The following is a 15,909-nucleotide window of genomic DNA, read 5'->3' as shown; positions in this document are numbered from 1 at the left end:
GAAACCACCCTGAATCTCTCCACACCCGACCTCTGGCTCTTAGAAAACTTTAATGTCCCCGAGAGGCAATTTGTTGTACAGTTTGCCTCTGCCTCAGAGCAGAGAAACTGCTGATATTCCTGTCATTCCTAAAGAGCCACGCAGGCTGGAAAACACCGGGCCTGCAAACGTCTCCATTGTAAAATCCTACACACACACACACACACACACACACACACACACACACACACACACACACACACACACACACACACACACACACACACACACACACATGCCACTGTACTTTATCTACTGTTCTGCTCTTTTTATCTTAATTCTTTCTCTCTTATTTTTAATACATTCTGTGTGTGTATATATATATATATATATATATATATACATGTATTTATACTTATAGTGTTTGTTCTGTTTAACCTGTTTGTTTAACTTATTTTAGAGAATGTGTGACATGCACCTACAACACCAAAACAAATTCTTTGTATGTGTAAAAAACGTACTTGGCAATAAAGCTTTTCTGATTCTGATTCAGATTTTCCGCCAGAATTGTCCTTTAAGGTTGACAGTTACTGTGAACTGGTGAGGATTCTCTCCACTCTTCTGAGCAAAGCAGCATTGTTGTTTGTTATGGGACAGTCTTCCCACTGCAGTAAATACAGCAGTTAAAGAGGGGCTTAAGCAGGCTTTTGGCAAGAAATAGTTGACCATTTTAAAGCCAGTCTATCTGCTTGCCCACATGCTCCCCATGAAAGCGTTTAGGTGTACGCTGCTAAAATTGCCAGGCTGCTCATGAAGCTTTCCCAGATTACAGAAGTGTTACACAGAGGAAGAAGTTTCGTCGCTCTCTCGCTGGCCTGGACCCAGCACTGACAGCATGGGGCTACCGACTGAGGATGCTTTGACCAGCGGGGCGAAGTGAGAATGCCAGTGAGGCTCTGAGGATGGACTCTGTCAGTACAGAAAATGGCAGTCGGTGTCCAATGATGGCAGCCTCTAGAGAATCAGAGCCTTAAATCAGGAGGGTTCCGATGACAAGGGACAGGGTTCCCTCTCACACTCAAGGGCTTGCTGTAAATGCCTGGGTGCCAGTCACAGGGCTTTTGTAACACACAGAGGGGTCGCTCTCCTGACTGAGGGCCTTTCCACCAAACATCAGCACTGTCAGTGGCCAACTGGGGGGTCCTCTTCGCCCAGGACAACAGGATGGCATGCTCGGCAGGAGGATGAGCATCACAATCAGGCTTATCTTTCAACGCAATGGTATTTTATGGGATTTTTACTGTGCTTACTGTGTCGGAGTAGAATACAGTGAGTCTACGTTAGTCCCTGAATGCTGCAACATGTCCCTGGCCTAGACTATGACCATCCTGCCCCTCAGTGAGGCCTTTGTATTGGTCAACATGTGCTCCCCTAACACTGCGGACCGGCCTTGCTCCAACTTTGTCAGCTATTTGTAGTTAAATGTGCCAGAGACTGCAGAATTGGTGATTGCTCATAAGGAAGAGAATGCCGTCATTGTGGCCCATGTCCTCAATCCAACCATGAATGACATTATATTGAAACAGGGTGGATTTGGGTAATGGATCAAATTATGGACTCTGGGGGGGAAACTGGACTGACATACTATATTGAGAACCCATAAAACCCAGTTAGGCGAACCTATGAAAAGCCAGTTACATTTAGATATCTTGGCCAAATACAATTTGTCATTGTGTGGAAGTGTGTGTGTCTGTGTGTGATGTGTGTACCTAGGAACTTGACCAGCAACGAATGGGGGTATTTCCTCAGATGTTCCATGTAGATCTTCAGGTTGGACAGAAGGAATTTGATTTCCCTTTTGTTCTGGGTCTTCAAAAAGAAGCGTTTATCATTTCTAGAAGTTCAAAAGCACAGAGTAAGAAGATCTCTATTCTATCAATAATACAACAAATCACACTCTGACCATTTTAATGAAAAGTTGTTTTGATTCTAGATTTTGCCAACAATTTACCAATTCCTAACACAAAAGGCTGGAGGTAGTCATTACATTTGTCATTCAGCTTTGAGCTGCAACAACTTGCTTTCTTAAATTGTTAAATAATAGCCGCAGCATATGCACACCTGAGTACACCTCTCATTGATTGTGTGTAAATTGAGTTATTCCTGTGTAATGTGTAAGGTTTAGGGCTAAGGTTACAGTTGGGGTTAGGTTTAAAGTTATGGTTAGAGAAACATTTAGGGCTTATGGTTAGGCAAATATGATTTCAATCCAAAACAAATGTTCAAATGAGGAATGATCATGTGTGTGAGTGAGTTGGTGGGTTAGGGTAAGTGGTTAGTGGTGCAGCTTACGTCAGGAAGAAGTCGGCCTTGCTCTTGGAGTTGCTAATGAACTGGAGGTAGCAGTTTTCAGAGCAGAGAGACTGCTGATATTCCTGCTCTGTCATTCCTAAAGAGCCACGCAGGCTGGAAAACACCGGGCCTGCAAACGTCTCCATTGTAAAATCCTACACACACATATACACACACACACACACACACACACACACGCACACAAACACACAAACACATACACATGCAACTAAATATGCAGGTGGAAGCATTCAACACAGTAATTTAATTTGAGTCTTGTTAGTTATTGAAATATCCACCAACCTTATGAATCTGAGTGACCTTTAATCTGAAATCATCATCTGACAGCTCATTCTAGAGCAGGAGAAAGAGGAAAGATGTCGTTGAGGACAAGAAGGGCTAATTATTCATTAACTAAGCTTAATGTATATTAGCGAGTGTAATGTATATGTATATATATATTTATAAATCACATATGTATTATTTAGATACAGATAGAAATCTAAACAAATAGATGTACATTGTATAATACTGTATACTGAGTATATTATATGCTAGTTATATATACTGTGAGACAGTGTCTCACTTTTTCTGCAGGGCTTTTGTAGATACAATTATTTTGAATTGAGTTGAATTGAGATCAGCTGTTTTTCAGTGTGTGTGTGAGAGAGAGAGAGAGAGAGAGAGAGAGAGAGAGAGAGCGGTGAGCAACAATTAGTTGTTTTTCCGCAAAGAGACAGTCAACGAGACACAATGCGATTTGACTGGGAGATTGGCAGTCGGCTTCGTTGATCGAATTGTGGTCACCGCTCCGTATTTTCTTGTCTTTGTTTTGGTAGTTGTGGTGTTTGCGTTATCTTCATCGTCTGCTTTATGTTTACCTGGCAATGCTTTCACAAACTTGTCCATGACAGCAGAGTATCAGAACCATGCATTATTTGTTTAAGTGCCCCCCTCTTTGGGAACCACTAGATTATGGCAGGGTTCGAATTATGATTTCATCTTTGCGGGGGTCTCTTTTCAAAGGAGCAGCAAATTTTGAGCATTAAACATTTCATTTCCTGCATTCTGGTGAATTTGTATGCACCTATTTACCTTTTTCTGAATCAATGTATGCTGGAAATATCTTTATGTAAAGGGAAACAGATTACAATCCAAATATAAAAACATAATGGAATATATTACAAAAGGCTGTCAGGCATTCTGTATTGCTATTTATTCTCCTGTAGATCGACTGTCCAAATTATATCTGAGTCAACACACATGTAGCCTCTAGAGGCATAATTTACTCCTCCCTCCTCTTTTGCGTCTTTTGTTGGGGAAGTAACCTCCTTAAATGTGCACATGGCAATTATTCACCTCAAGGATACATGAATTCATTTTAATGAATTAATAAACCCCTGGACTGTAATATTTCAGATGTTTGAGCAAGATTTCTGCTTATGTTCAAAACTTTGTGCACATTCAAAATATAACTCATCTGTGCTCTCTGAGATTTGGAGGAGTCGTGATATTTTGAGAAAAATAAAGTTATAATAGGCTATTACAAGAATTTGTGTTTGGGAAAAGTGCTTTATTTGTGATTTAAATAATGGTGCTGATGATTTTTATAGACCCCCACAGGTGTATGATTTTACTGCTTTCATGGGAGCTCATCCTCTCTATGGGAGCTCAGCTCCCACTGGCTCCCACGTAATTCAAACCCTGGATTACGGGGTTATATATGTAAAGATAGAGAGCTTGTGATTTCTGATTGTTGACCACTATGGTCTGATCTATCACGTACAAAATATTTAGCACACCAACTGCCTATGCTACGTATTATAGACAATATAAAAGACTTGTAGTTACTTCTCATAACTGTACTTTTTGTTAAAGTTATTGTCCGTAAGATTTTCATCTAGTTAATTGTCTGTTAAGTTCCTATTTATCAAAGAATGTTAAAACAATGGTGATTGAGCAAATTACCCACTGATGAAAGTATGGAAATATTTATGCATTTAAATTATGTATCTGAATTTTTTGCCTCTGAATTTTACTCTTCAAATTTTCAAACAACTAATTTTCACCTTTATTTTATTTAAGTTCATAAATTCAGAATCAAAAATTCAACGTAAAGAAATTCAATATAACAAATTCAGATGCAAAATACAATGTTTAAAATACAACTAATATATTTTCAACTTCAACAGGCCAAATTCTGTTGCAAAATATAATGTTTAAAATTAAGTGTTAACATCCGGGAACCCAAGGAAAAGCAATTGATTCTAGAATCTAGATCGGGAGTGTGCCATACTAGCAGCAGCCAACAACTGGAAACTTTTTACAATTATCGTTTGCTATTTCACCACTAAATTCACTTTGAATATGGGCATTTTTACAAAAACTGATGGCGAATTGCACATTTGTTCTGATGTTGTCGGACTTAAGAAGCTCCTGTCTAATGTGACAGCCAGCTGGTGGCAGGCACGCTGGCCGACCAGTGATGCTCATAGACCCCACCCCGTCAGCTGGAAGTCTCTCAGTAGACTCATGGACAAGTTTATTTCCTCAATCGTTTGTTTAAATAACAAAACACAATTATCCATTAAACCTGCGGTTATCAGCCTATCAGCTCCACAAGCGATTGCGGGCGTAACATTTACGAGCTCGCTGGGCAGCCAGAGCAGGAGTCAGAGGAGTAGGAGAGCAACGTGTGAAAGGGCAGACAGATAGGTCTCTCTTTAACATAGCCTATGTGTAAATAATAAATAATGGCATGTTATTTAGACTTAAGGGGAGACACCAAAGCTTATAATTTTCATTCACTGGCTTAAAACAGGGACAATAAATGTATTGCACCAGATATAGGCTATCACAATGATAATTCCCATCTGTTGTCTCTGGGAAGAGGCTATAAGTGCACATCTAGGCTATATAAAAAATACAGGTGCTGGTCATATAATTAGAATATCATGAAAAAGTTGATTTATTTCAGTAATTCCATTCAAAAAGTGAAACTTGTATAATGTATACATTCATTCATTCATTCATCAAAACACCTGCAAAGGCCTTTAAATGGTCCCTCAGTCTAGTTCTGTAGGCTACACAATCATGCGGAAGACTGCTGACTTGACAGCTGTCCAAAAGACGACCACTAACACCTTGCACAAGGAGGGCAAGACACAAAAGGTCATTGCTAAAGAGGCTGGCTGTTCACAGAGCTCTGTGTCCAAGCACATTAATAGAGAGGCGAAGGGAAGGAAAAGATGTGGTAGAAAAAAGTGTACAAGCAATAGGGATAACCGCACCCTGGAGAGGATTATGAAACAAAACCCATTCAAAAATGTGGGGGAGATTCACAAAGAGTGGACTGCAGCTGGAGTCAGTGCTTCAAGAACCACCACGCACAGACATATGCAAGACATGGGTTTTAGCTGTCCCATTCCTTGTGTCAAGCCACTCTTGAACAAGACACAGCGTCAGAAGCATCTCGCCTGGGCTAAAGACAAAAAGGACTGGACTGCTGCTGAGTGGTCCAAAGTTATGTTCTCTGATGAAAATAGATTTTGCATTTCCTTTGGAAATCAAGGTCCCCGAGTCTGGAGGAAGAGAGGAGAGGCACAGAATCCACATTGCTTGAAGTCCAATGTAAAGTTTTCACAGTCAGTGATGGTTTGGGGTGCCATGTCATCTGCTGGTGTTGCGCTGTGTTTTCTAAGGTCCAGGATCAACGCAGCCATCTACCAGGAAGTTTTAGAGCACTTCATGCTTCCTGCTGCTGACCAACTTTATGGAGATGCAGATTTCATTTTCCAACGGGACTACCAGTACCTGGTTTAAGGACCATGGTATCCCTGTTCTTAATTGGCCAGCAAACTCGCCAGACCTTAACCCTATAGAAAATCTATGGGGTATTGTGAAGAGGATGATGCGATGCGCCAGACCCAACAATGCAGAAGAGCTGAAGGCCATTATCAGAGCAACCTGGGCTCTCCTAACACCTGAGCAGTGCCACAGACTGATCGACTCCATGCCACGCCGCATTGCTGCAGTAATTCAGGCAAAAGGAGCCCCAACTAAGTATTGAGTGCTGTACATGCTCATACTTTTCATGTTCAACTTTTCAGTTGGCCAACATTTCTAAAAATCCTTTTTTGTATTGGTCTTAAGTAATATTCTAATTTTCGGAGATAATGAATTTGGGATTTGTCATTTTCTGACAACTATGTCAGTTATAATCATCACAATTAAAAGAAATGAACATTTGAAATATCACTCTGTGTGTGATGAATTAATATAATATACAAATTTCACTTTTTTAATGGAATTACTGACATAAATCAACTTTTTCATGATATTCTAATTATATGACCAGCACCTGCACATAACACTATGTTCACCTGTAGGACAGACCAGTGTTCAGAGAGGCATTATCAGACCTGAATGACAACAGGTGTTCATGCCTTTGTGCCTCTTAACAGACACAAAATGCAACTAATATGTCTGTGCCACATGAACAGGGCCCTTACGTGTCAACAAGATGCGTTTTCAACTCAGACATTGTTTAAATTCACCTACCCTGGTCCCTGTCTCTATCCTGCCGGTAGCTAGCTTGCCCTGCTAGCTGATAGCCGTTAGCTGCCTGCTGCCGTCCGGTGAGTGTATTCAGCCAGGCTTCTGTGCTAATCATCCCAATAACAATCCACAGAGCGGCGGTGGTGTGGCTATGTCCTCCAGAGGACAGGTCATGTCACGTCTTGAAGTTTATTCCCCCCTAAAAAAAAACCCAGTAGTGCGGTAGTAGCTGTTAGCTGCTAGCTGCCCTCTGGTGAGTGTGTACAGCCAGATAGCCATTAGCTGCTAGCTGCCCTCCGATGAGTGTGTACAGCCAGACAGCCGTTAGCTGCTAGCTGCCGTCCGGTGAGTGTATTCAGCCAGGCTTCGACGATGGTTTTATGGTGCTATGTTCTCCATAGTTACGTTATTCCAAGCTTATTCCCTTGTGAACAACTCCACTCTTCACACACTACTCTACCTTTTCCTGCTACAACTGAATTCCCAGGAGACGATGCTACAGCTAAGCTTCAGTAACGCTATTACTGTGCAAGCCACAGACATCTTTATCCCGTTTCCATGTAGTTACATAGTCACTGATATGGTCATAACCACTACAGTGCTCAATTACCTATTTTGAGGGGGAAATAATCTAAACTTTTCGCTGCGAAGGCATGATCTGTCCTATGCAGACCACTGCCGCTCCATGGATTGTTGTTGGGATGATTATCACAGCAGCCTAGCTGAATACACTCACCGGACGGCAGCTAGCAGCTAACGGCTATCTGGCTGTACACACTCACCGGAGGGCAGCTAACAGCTACTACCGCACTACTGTTTTTTTTTAGGGGGAATAAACTTCAAGATGTGACATGACCTGTCCTCTTGAGGATGTGGTAAATTAAGTTGCAGCACTGCATTGCCAATGTGTGGAGAAGGAACTTTTGCTGTTCAAACCTAAAGACATGTACCCTGAGCTGTGTGTAACATGAGACGTTGTGATGGGGGTAGGTGAATCCAGGTCTTGGGGTCAATCAATCAGTAACCCCATTTGCTCCCACAGAGCCACTTCCTCTGGAATGTGCCCTCTAACCATATACCTCAGCCAAATGGAACCATGTTTGTTATAACAAAGACTTCAGAATCAGATACTAGTGTTATAACAAATACTTAAGTCAATCAGATACTTCATATTCCCCCCTTCGAGACTTAATAAAGTCTCGAAAAACAAAGAGAGTAGGATTACAACAGAATAACACTTCTCATTACATCAGGTCCCTTATGATATACTTTTTGGAGTGTAAACAAATTTATAGAGTGTAACAAAACTTAATTTATGGAGTGCGAGAGCGAAAAACCCATCTGGCAGCTTTCTTTCCAAATAACCATCAATCAATCTAGATAGGAAAACTCTCTCATGGCCCCTCTGCCCCAGGCGACCACCTCAGTACTCCAGATCAATTAGAAAATAAATCTTTATCAATTCATGTAGAGATATGGTTTAAGCAAATACATATGAAAACCTCAGAAAACGAAATAAAATCAAAACAATGTCCAAATTCAGGCAGGTCAACCCATCGGACCATCCAATGGACCTGTCCCTGCCTAGATCTCATCTCCCTAAGCGTCAAAAAGAAAGAAAAAAAAGAACATCTGAGGTTCTCGTATATTCACTTCATGTCAGTAAACATCATCCTTCAATCAATTAATGCAAAAAGACTATGACACAAATTATGCATTACTCATACAAACGTGTATATATATCTCAGACAAACACAGGAATGTAGTCCACTACACTGCAGTTTCTCAGCAGTGTTGATTATCAATGCAGTATTGGTGTGATTAAATCTGAACGTTTCCACACTGTCCTGGTTCTCAGAGTTCTCAATCCATTTTATTGTCCATATTCACATCAGTATCCCCTCTGCACATTCCCCCATATGCTCTCATTTTTATATGTCTATGCATCGATGCGTCAAAGCAAATTTCTCACTCCCCCCTCCTTCTCTGGTCAGTCTGCTGATGTCAACACTCATCTATGGAGATCTGTACCAACTTGTGACTGTCCTTGTCCTTGATCTCTTTCCAGCCCTGATGACACCAGCTGACACCCCCCTTTTAGATCTTCTGGGCACCTCTAGAATCCTGGCTCCAGGCTCCTATAAGGGTTCACCGGTCCTCCAAATGGCCTCGACTGGCCCCTGTATCTTCCTCTGTAATTTCCTCTGGAGTTTCCTCTGTAATTTCCTCCTGGTCTATTACAACTACGGGCAAAGTGTCCATCCTGTCCACAATTATAACACGCTTGTGGAGATTGCATAAAGTATGGATCAAATCTTCCTCTTCTTCCTCTGCCTGAGCTTCCTCGTCCTCTTCCTCTCCAGTTCTGTAACTGTCCAAAAACTGGCTGTGAATATAAAACAACTGGAATCACTAATGGTGATTGGGACACTTGAGGTTGGACCTGATTTGGCTTCAGTTGTGGTGGTGATTGTTGATTTGGTGAACATTGATTTTGCATAACCAAAGCCTGTTTTTTCTCCTTCTTATTCTCCACCCGTTGTATTTGATTGAGTTTTCTGGTAGTTTCTCGGTCTTGTTCTTTCTGCTCATTTCTATATAGCTTCACTTGATGGACTATATGATCTGTATAGACAGTTTTTTCCATGCTTCCAAGTCCAACCACTTCTGCTAGCTTACTCCTCACTGGTAGGGACAGCCCCCTCTGCAGTTTGGTTCGCAAAATTGACTGCTCCAGTTGGCTCAGATCTGGATCATTTCCTATAGTGTTTCTCCACACCTGGTGAGCTCTTGACACATAAACTCTCGGATTTTCTTCCTGTCCCAGTGGTTCAATCAGAATGTTGTTTGGATGCACATTTGTTGGATATGCATCTCTCAGCGCTCTCCACAGACGTCCTCTACTTGCGGCCAACAACTCAGGATCATATACAGAAGTCCCCACATATCGATTAAGTCCAGCTCTCTGCAAGATTTCTTCCATGGCTGGAATCCCAACAAGATTAGCCAAAAGTCTCTTAATATCTCCTATGATAAACTGTGTCCCTATCGACATTTCTTCCAACTTTGCAATCCAAGGATGTGCTCCCTCTTGAAGAGTAGGCAACTTCTCAAGAATATCTGACATATCGGTGTTCTGCAAAGGTTTATACTCCAAATTCTGTCCTAGAATGATCACTGGAAGCATCTTCTGACTTGTCTTTCCTTCTCTTGAGCGCAACGTATACTTCTTCTCCGCTTTCTGGGATCCTTTTTTTCAGCAATTTATCCCTCTGTATCTTCAGCTTCTCCAAGTATGACACGCATCGCTCCATGTCTCTTTCAATTTCTTCTAACTCAGTTGTTGTAGAACATGATCTCGTAGCTCCTCTACTCTCCAAATCTTCATCGCTATCTCCATCTTCACTTTCATCAGAGGTCTGATCTCTTGTCTCTTTTCGTTTCCTCCATTTTTCATCACCTCTTTTTTCCGCTCTAGCCAGCCTTCGTCTGATCACAGGGTCATATCCATCCATAATCTCTTCTAATTCACTCTGATCATCACCATCATCATCTTCAAATTCCATCCTCCTGAACCTCTGTTTGTTCTTAGTTTACCGGCGTTTCCTTTTCTTCTTACTTTTGGAGCTTGGATTCATCTTTATGGTCGTTTCTGCTTATCCTCTCTCAATTATTAGGTCATCTGTGAGTACTTTGTAGTCATGTGTGATGTTACTTCTTTAAGGTCAGTCTCTGGTCATGCCCTGAAAGCCATCTGGGTGTCCACTTCAACCACTCAATCATGGGCAGTTATAAATCTGTCACCCCTCCTTCTCTGCTGCTCCAGCTCCAGATGCGTTTCTGGTGTAAGTGTGTAGGATGGGGCCAAAGTTGCCCACAGAATGGAACGCTGAATCAGCTTATAGGGGAGTGAGACAGGTCCGCTCTGACATCCATCGAGGCACACTGAATAAACACAAAACACAACACCTCCGAGAAGCATTACTTGTACTTTAACCATACAAAAATATTACATAAGTAAGGAAATATCATAAACTATGTACTTCAAATACTAAAAGTAACAACACAGAAAAGTCCCCACATTTTTAAACTGGAAATGATCACAGTAGTTCTATCAATCAACTAAGTATTTAAGCAGCTAATCATTTCAACCAAACTTGTAGGCCTATATATTTGTTGGGCAGTTTAACAACAATAAAACATCATATTTCATAAACATATGTTTGTTCTTCACAAATCCTAATTCATTTTGTATTTTATATGTCAGATCACAATAATATCTAAGAGCAATTCATCTTAGAAATTACCATTAGTCATTCCTGAAAATTACATAATTTGTCTCTTTCTTTGTCTTTCTGTCACTTAACGCTCTCTTTCTGTCTAAAACCAACCATTCTTGTACACTTAACTTTCCCTTAAAGTCATACTTTTTTTCTTCCCATTGTCTCATAAAACTTTCTTTTCCCTTTCTACAGCATACACTTACCATCTTCTCTCAACTTTCCTGACTATCTTTTGTAACAATTGTTACCCATTTAATATACAACGTATATGAATTAACTCAGTCTGTTTTATTAGATTGAATTAACTTGCTGTTCATTCGTTTTGTTTCCCATCTTCACAAATGTCACTAATTTCCTTGACACAATGACGTGACCACATGTGACAGTGGGGAAACTTAGCAAAGTCAAAAACCTTATAAAATTATCAAATGTTAAATTATTTTATTCAAAATGAAATCATTTTAGATGCCTCGCCACTCAAAACAAGTGGTCCAATATTTTAGAATGGCAGAGGTGACAATCCTGAAGCCCATCAATCAGTCCTCTCATCTCTTACTTTCAATAGAGCTATAGAGGCTGGGATTTTCTTAATCCAAGGAGATCAATCACTGTATGGGTTCCAGCAAATCACCTATGCCATCTCTTTCCTTTCCTTCCTACTTTTCATTTATTATTTTTTTTTTTCTTCTTCATGCCTGAGCCTTGTTTATCCTACTTTTATCCTCTTTCAAATGCTACTTTACACCATCTTTAAACAATCCCTTCTATGTGTGTCTATGATAGATAACACTAATCCAGTTACACAATATCAAATGTAATCACCATCATTCAACATTGTTTCTAACTTTTTCTAAACTTTCAGCAATGTCTTTAAGAGAATAAAGTAAGTAATTTAATTTCTCCAATTTGATCCCTATTTCTACCATAAACTCACTTGAACTGGTTTGCCTTTAACTTCAATAGACTTATTGTTCACACACCATTCCCAATCTCACGGATCTTCCATACCAAGTATGGTCTGATCTTATCATACACACAAATCCTTTGGGCGTTTTAGATCAGCCAGGTGGCTTTTATGACACCTATTGCCCCCAGCAGCACATTCTTATAGTATACCCAATATATTTTTACTTCCTTCACACATATGCCCTCATAGTCATTAGTGGAATTTACCTCGCATTCTTTTCTTAGTTACTTCTTTTATATTTAGTCCACATTTCTAGTTATCCTTTTTGTGTATATATTGTCCCTATTTTAATCGTTCTCTTTTCTTTTTTCTATTTTATTCTTCTTTTATCTTTTACTTTACTTTAATGGTTTCGGCAACAACACCAATTCTCCTCAGAAACTGACAAACTCAGCTCCAACTGCCTCTTTAGTACTCACGTACAGATATAAATGAAAGAATAAAGATTCAATGTCTTGTTGAACACACTTGCTTCATACAAACTTATTCCACCTTGCACATTGATTATCTATATCATCAACTAAAATGTAACCATATCTTTTTTGAAAGTACAGTTGTTAACTATTTGAGTAATCACAATATATTTTCCTATCTTTTTAAACATACCTGTGTTTACTTTCAAGCTTAAGAAATAATCAATCAACTTAACTCGAGAACACTTTTAATCACTATAATAACATTTTTCTTTTCTTTTTTTCTTCTGTCAACATAACTCTCATTTATAAATTTAATGGATCTTAATTCACAGTCAAGCAACAGTCACTGAATATTTTACTGGGCTGCACTCAAAATCTCCCCCTTCCTTTTTTCACCATTCTGCCTCTGCACCCAAGTGCAGGCAAGGAGTAGCCTAAACTTTCTGTGAAGACTTGAATTCCTAGGATTTTAGAGTGCAATTCTGTCGAGAGCAGAGCTCCACAGCACTGAAGCACACAACTGACCAACCAATAACTAAAGACTAATTCAAGCCCACTTCGACATAGAATCTCTTAGTCTTACCCGTTTCAAAATGGCAGATATTACAAACAACAATACACTATCACAAAGCAGTTTAAGCGATCACAAAGAAATCATAGAGAACTTTAATGATCCTCAGCAGACAGACCAGCTGCCTCTCCATTTTTTCCCAACAGACCACATTTATAAAACAACAGTGACACTGAACAAAATGAACAAACCATCACAAAACATAAAACACAAATTCTTATTTGAAGCTTCTTCTTACTATCGCCTAATCTATTTTCGCGTCCTCCAAAGGGGGCTCATACGTTTTTAGCAATTTATTTAAACGTTCTCCTCCAAAGAAGACTCGTATCATTTTATGTTTTTTACCTGATTAAACAAAGTCCTTCCTAAAAGGCTCATACGTTTTAACAATTTGACAACGTTCTCTTCAAATGAGACTCATAGTTTTAACCGTAATGAACAGAATATCTTTATAGATAACCAAAACTCCTGTTTTCAACCAAAACACATATCTATATATATCTAATAGAGGACTCCTCATTACATAAATCACACATGTACAGCCTATCACACACATCAAAAACACCGCTGTTCACACACACTCTCTCACTTCTCTCCCACAGAGAAAAGTTCACAACACACAAAAAGTCAACTCCATTCAAAAACACAAACCCTCACAAAGCCTCACTCTGGATCCTTTTTTCTTAATGAGCATGTTTTCCGTCGTATTCGTTGTTCCTTTTTCTTTTTTCCTTTATTTTCCCTAAATGTTTCGCTACCTTTGAGATGTAGATTCCAATGTAAGGCCACCGACATGATTCGTCAATCATGTAAGTGCATACACTGAATATAATCCTACAAACTCCCAGCATCTTGGAAGCTACATATTCCAAGAGTGGACCCCAAAATCCCACCTAGTGAATTTCCAGGATTTACGGCCCATCTAAGATCGCCTCAAATCTTCTTTAAGGGCTTTAATCTCTAATTAACGACGTCCTAAGTAGTCCTAATCCTTATTTCTTTCTTCCTTTTATTTCCTTTTATTTCCTCTTATTTCTTTAACGTCCTTAAGCCTTTGCTTTATTTTCCTCAAGCTTTTGCTTTATTTTCCTTTTCTTCTATTTCTCTGTTGTTGTTTTTTTTCTCTTTAAGCCAAATTCCCTTGGGCCCAGGGTTAACACTCTTTTAAACTGTTCTTCACTTTAATTTTCTTTTCCTTTATTTCTCTATCGTAAGTACACTCATACACTCCCCCTTTTTTTATAACAATGCAAAGAAATTTAAAACAAAGTCCCAGCCCCCACATCAATACACACAGCACCGCAGCCACACACAGGTTTCTTTTCAATGCGGCCCCGCACGTGGCTCCCATGAACGACTGCCACCCCAAAAATGTGAGGAACACTCACCCTTTTCAGCCGGCCTTTGAAGCAGAAGTCGCACACCGAAGCCCCACAAGCGATGCGTCTGTGGCCGTCAAAGCCGAATCTCGTGACGCCAGATTTGTGGTAAATTAAATTGCAGCACTGCGTTGCCGATGAGTGGAGAAGGAACTTCGTTGACACTGTCCTTGATTATAAAAAGGTTTATTATATCAAAGATTTCAGCCTCAATTTACAAGCTTCTGCAGGAGCTCGGAGAGACAACCAACCCAATCCTCAAATATTGTCGCTCTGAGGTTCTGCTGTTCAAACCTGAAGACATGTACCCTGAGCTGTGTGTAACATGAGACATTGTGATGGGGGTAGGTGAATCCAGGTCCTGGGGTCAATCAATCAGTAACCCCATTTGCTCCCACAGAGCCACTTCCTCTGGAATGTGCCCTCTAACCATATACATCAGCCAAATGGAACCATGTTTGTTATAACAAAGACTTTAAGTCAATCAGATACTAGTGTTATAACAAATACTTAAGTCAATCAGATACAGACATAGCCACACCACCGCCGCTCCGTGGATTGTTATTGGGATGATTATCACAGAAGCCTGGCTAAATACACTCACTGGACGGCAGCTAGCAGCTAACGGCTAACGGCTATCAGCTAGCAGGGCAAGCTAGCTACCGGCAGGATCGAGACAGGGACATGGGTAGGTGAATTTAAACACTGTCTGAGTTGAAAACGCATCTTGTTGACACGTAAGGGCCCTGTTCATGTGGCACAGACATATTCATTGTATTTTGTGTCTGGTAAAAGGCACAAAGGCACTCTAAAACTTGCCCCGACCACTGCCGTTTTAGCTCAGGGGACGCTTGTAGTACATAGTTGCAGCTTCTCCGTGTTACCTGCACTGATTCGGGTGTAGTACTCGCGTAGCTATAGCGATCAAGATTAACGTAAAAATTGGCCGGAATTCTCCTTTAAGGATTCCGGTTACACCCCCAACTGGCACCGTCAGACACCGCCTACCAAGAGCCTGGGTCTGTCCGAGGTTTCTCCCTAAAAGGAAGTTTTCCTCACCACCCGAGGTTTCTCCTTAATAGGAAGTTTTTCCTCCCCACTGGTCTTTGTAAATTATAGAGTGTGGTCTAGACCTACTCTATCTGTAAAGTGTCTTGAGATAACTCTTGTTATGATTTAATACTATAAATAAAATTGAATTGAATTGAATTATTCTGAGTCACTCACTAAACTGATCCGGGTTGTGCGAGTCACTTGAGTCACTTGAGTCAGTATTGCTAAATCGCCAAGGAAACTCAGTCCTAGCCCATTTTCTCTAACCACTAACGTAGTAGGAAGTTCTGTGGATTCACTCGGTGCAGACTCGCTGTTTCAGATCTGATATATAGGCTTTCAATGTAGACAT

The 15,909-nt window shown here is 40.3% G+C and overlaps 1 protein-coding gene across 1 annotated transcript in view; it reads right to left on the bottom strand.

Annotated features, from left to right (window-relative positions):
- The window catches only part of pip5kl1 (phosphatidylinositol-4-phosphate 5-kinase-like 1), a 57,943-nt gene that overhangs the window by 18,465 nt on the left and 23,569 nt on the right, over positions 1-15,909 (bottom strand). Inside the window, exons 3-5 of the mRNA XM_078272014.1 lie at positions 2,635-2,685; positions 2,332-2,486; positions 1,749-1,873 (exon numbers count right to left, since the gene is read on the bottom strand). Of these exons, the coding sequence (XP_078128140.1) occupies positions 1,749-1,873; positions 2,332-2,486; positions 2,635-2,685 (331 nt within the window). The remainder of the gene's footprint in view (positions 1-1,748; positions 1,874-2,331; positions 2,487-2,634; positions 2,686-15,909) is intronic.

This window comes from Sander vitreus, chromosome 16 (genome assembly GCF_031162955.1).
Source record: "Sander vitreus isolate 19-12246 chromosome 16, sanVit1, whole genome shotgun sequence".
Taxonomy (NCBI): Eukaryota; Metazoa; Chordata; class Actinopteri; order Perciformes; family Percidae; genus Sander; species Sander vitreus.
This window is presented reverse-complemented; position numbering and strand designations above follow the sequence as displayed.